The 4150-nt window shown below is 51.5% G+C and overlaps 1 protein-coding gene across 1 annotated transcript; it reads left to right on the forward strand.

Annotated features, from left to right (window-relative positions):
• Positions 1-2362: 2362 nt before the first annotated feature.
• On the forward strand, positions 2363-3970 carry TRV_07951 (arrestin (or S-antigen), N-terminal domain protein; the record flags this gene model as incomplete). The annotated part of the gene is made up of 2 exons (XM_003017994.1): positions 2363-2561; positions 2631-3970. Coding segments are annotated over 2 exons (1539 nt in total), but the record flags the coding sequence as incomplete, so codon positions are not given.
• Positions 3971-4150: the final 180 nt, after the last annotated feature.

Genomic DNA, 4150 nt, shown 5'->3' on the forward strand with positions numbered 1-4150 from the left:
GTATGGGACGCTGTGAGAGGTATACAGCAGCACGGTGTCACAGGATTTTCAGATCAGTAGGGCTAGGGGTAGGACCGATACCGGTATATCACATTTCTATTATTTTCGTCAGTTTAACCTCAAAACCGTCGCTTGATTAGAGTTCAGTCACGTCTTCCTGTCGATCGTAGTAGTCGTTGGCAATATCATCAAGGTAAAAGTGGTAACAGTGTGGCTCACATGAAAGATTGTGCAGTTTGATCTGCAAGGATAGCTTCATGCTCTGCTTGATTACCAGAGAGTGTTGTATATAATAATAATATAAGATAAGGAATCCAATGATCATCACGGCTTCGTCATTGATGCCACACTAGTGCACTCCGTATGCAGGGAGCATATTCTGAAGCGGTCTAGATGACACCCGTGTTTCTCGATGTAGCCCTCCTTCGGCAGCATCAGGTCATCTGTCGAGTCGCCGAGCAGGTCCTAGACACCATCGGCGCTTGGCAGCCTCTGGTTGTTCCAATATCTCCTCGCAACAAGATCAAGAGACTTTGGATCAATCAGCAACACGAGCTTCCTGCAGTCCGGAGATACGTATGTCTGCTTTTTGATTTACCTCGGGGAAGATAGCAAAGCGGGAAAGACAGCACAGACGAGATGAAGCCGACCAGACTGTGGGGAAGGACAGCCGTGGAGTGAGAGAAGAGTCATCGAAACATCGTGTTGAGGGCCGTTGATTTGGCAGCAAGTGGGCATTCAGTCCGCCTCTGCTCTCGTATCACGCCTAGCTATACGGTCTACGGTCTACTAGTTAGCCCTTAGAAGTCGTTGCTGTCGTCGCTTTCGCTGCCTCGCCGGTTTAAGGGCAAGCGGCAGATATTAGTAATACACATCACATAATCAGGCGCTTATTCATCAACCGCCGGCCTTAAAGCAGCGTCGCCCACCTTCCTGAAATAGGAAAGTACTCGCAGCCGCCCTCTGGTCCAAGCGTCCTCACGTCCCTTTTTTTTTTTTTTTTTTTTTTTTTTTTTATTACTTAGTATACATCTGCATATCAGTTTCAGACCTCCTGGCCGACTACCCGGCTGGGCGTCCAGAGAGCAAGGGGCAGAAGGAATGAGAAATGAGCTTGTCGCCAGCTCGCCACTCTGGCGGCTTTCATGGGATTCGTTAGGTGTTGGATGTTACCTCCTGCACGCCCTTCAATTGACTCTCTGTCGCTCCGCGTGGGTGAGCAGGCTGCCTTGCCCGGAGGGCTGCTGTTTCATGCGGATATGCCAAAATCGTACGGTGCAGCTGTTGCAGCTTGCCATTGGAGCGCAGCAGACTCAGATCGCTCCATTTTTCACGGATACAGACAGGCAACAGGGAGTTTGCAGTACCAAAACATGATATGACGGCTCCACCACGAGGCCAGATGTGAGCAGAAGAACCTAGCAACGGGCTGGAAAAATCTCTTCCATGCAACATGACGGCGAGAAAACCGCTTGTTTACAAGCTCCACCACGGCGAACGTCGACGGCGAGCGCTGCCCGATGATGGCTAGGGAAGGGGGTGAGAAGGAAAAAGAAAAAGAAAAGAAAACTCTGCCAGTGGAGCCATGGGCATCACGCTTGCAGTCCATCGAGCTGTCGATACGCGCATCCAGAAGCCAAAAGGGCCTCTCTGCGACTCCCTGCGACACGCCTGCACAGGCTGATTAACACCGGCCAGAACCGTAGTGGACTGGTGGACTGGCGGACCTGGCCCGCCAAAAGCGGCATTGGTGCAACGGTACTTCGGCTTCGCGCTGTCGACGGCCGACGGGCCTTGTCACTCCTCCTGGCGGCTTTTTTTTTTTTAACACAAAAATTTTTTGCATTTCGCTGGACCACTCCTTCGTTTTGCAGGGATGACTCAAAAAAAAATTTTGGGCGGGAGGTCACCTTGGTGGCGGCCGGTGCTGGTACCTGGTACCGAGCCTCTGGAGCGCCACGACATTGCTGGCGATGTATATAATACTATGCTGGGTGATTTGAAAGCTCATGATTGCGTCAACTTCGGCATTTTGCAAGCTGGGAATACACATAACATATACATATATAATATATGTGAACCCCCCACCCACAACTCCCCTTGCAGGTTTATCGACTGTATACAGAAGATCAGCTTGTCTGGTCATGTTTCCTTGACAACTGCTGGATATATCGCTTCACTCGTGCTACCACCACAAGAGCGCTGCCGAGAGTTATAAACGCCGAAGGTCCCTCTGCGATCTCCGTCTTTCCTGGCCTTCCTACTTTTTACACGAGAAGAGAGAGATATGTATATACATATTACTTCACCGCCATATATATAACCAGCTACTTCTACCGGCTATAGCGAAAGCAACGTCACGATGGCGGCGTCTTTGGCGTCGCGAGCTGCTCCCTTTGAGCCATGGACCAAGCGCTCTTCACTGCGAGTCGACATCACGCTGAAGGACCAGCCTGCTTCTGGTATCTGCTCATATACGACACTTGACGCTATTGAGGGTGAGGCAACATTCACAGCCGACGTTGATACTCGGTTTGAGCAGATCTCCATTTCCTTTGTAGGTATGTATATGTCAAAAATATCTATATAGCTGGCGAGCGTAATACGATAAGCTAACCGCCATCGCACAGGCACTTCAAGGACTCTGATTGAGAGACCCGGAGCTGCAGGGCCGACTGTTGGCCGCTCCTCTGCGTTTCACACATTCTTAAGGCTCGTCCAACCGATTGATGAGTCTGATTACCCGGAACCTCGCATCCTCGAGGCTGGTCGCAAATATACCTTCCCCTTCACATTTGTGGTGCCCGAGAGGATGCTTCCTCAATCCTGTTCACACAAAATGAACCACCCACAAGTGCAACTTGCGCACACCAACTTACCTCCTTCCGCTGGCGACCCTATGCTCGCTGGCGATGGGAACAGTCTGCTCGACGATATGGTGCCACAGATGGTTCAGATCCAATATAACGTCAGAGCGAAGCTGTCAAAGCACAACCCCAGCACTGGCACACTGCGAACCGTTATTGATCAAGGAAAGAAAGTTCGAATCATCCCGGCCACCGATGTTGAGCCGCCGCTGGATGTCTCTGAAAACAGCATCGACTACTGTCTCCGAACCGAAAAGTCCGTCAAGAGAGGCGCTCTGCGCGGTAAACTTGGCCGCATCGCAATGGCTGCCGCACAGCCAAAGCCCTTCCATCTCCCTCCCATCCACCACCCCGGTAGCGAAGACGTTACGATCTCCGAAGAACAAGAAACCCCGAGCACGCTTGTGAAGGTGCATGTTCGATTCGATCCTGCCGATGAAAACCAGAAACCACCTCGTCTTAGCACCCTTTGGACGAAGCTCAAAGTATTTACCTACTATGCCTCAGAGCCGTGGAAGGATTTCGCAACTCGAGCAAATATGCCTAACTGGTCTCTTAACCATGGCATGTATGCCGAAACTGTTCCACTTGAGACTCGCTGCATCGCCTCGGTGCCATGGACCAAGCACTCTGGCGACGCAAACTCTACATTTTGCTCTCCAGCCTCATCATCGAGCAATCTCGCCATCACTACCCCCCTATCCTCTGCCCCTAACTCCCGTCGAGGTTCCGTCCAGTCGACTTCCTCTATTGATTCGTCTCAAACCGGGCCTACAGCTGCCTATGCCGGCAATACATACTACACCTGCACCATTCTCGCGCCGATCACATTGCCGAAAACCAAGGCGTTTCTGCCTACCTTCCACTCTTGCTTGACCTCCCGAATCTATGCACTGGACATGAGCCTCTCCGTCGTCCCTCCAAACACGAGCTTGACGGTGCCACAACTCTCCATCCGTGTCCCGGTACAAGTTGCAGGCGCAGAGAGCCTGGCCCAGGCAGTCGCTCTTCGAGGCGATAATGTACAGAATACCGACTCCTTCTTCACACCCAGGAGCATTTCACCACCACCAGCTGAATACACAGGACGTGCTTCCTTGGGGGTACACCGCAGGGAGCGTTCAAATACTCTGGAGTCGATTGGCAGTACAATGACGGCCGCCACGATCAGGCCACCCCCTGAGTACTCGCCCTTTGGTCGGCAACTATCACATAGGAGAGTCGTGAGCTCCGTGTGCTGAGTACATACTCATTTTTTTTTAAAAAAAAAAAGAAAAGAAAAA

The sequence above is a fragment of the Trichophyton verrucosum genome (assembly GCF_000151505.1).
Source record: "Trichophyton verrucosum HKI 0517 chromosome Unknown contig01202_1.f1.exp, whole genome shotgun sequence".
Taxonomy (NCBI): domain Eukaryota; kingdom Fungi; phylum Ascomycota; class Eurotiomycetes; order Onygenales; family Arthrodermataceae; genus Trichophyton; species Trichophyton verrucosum.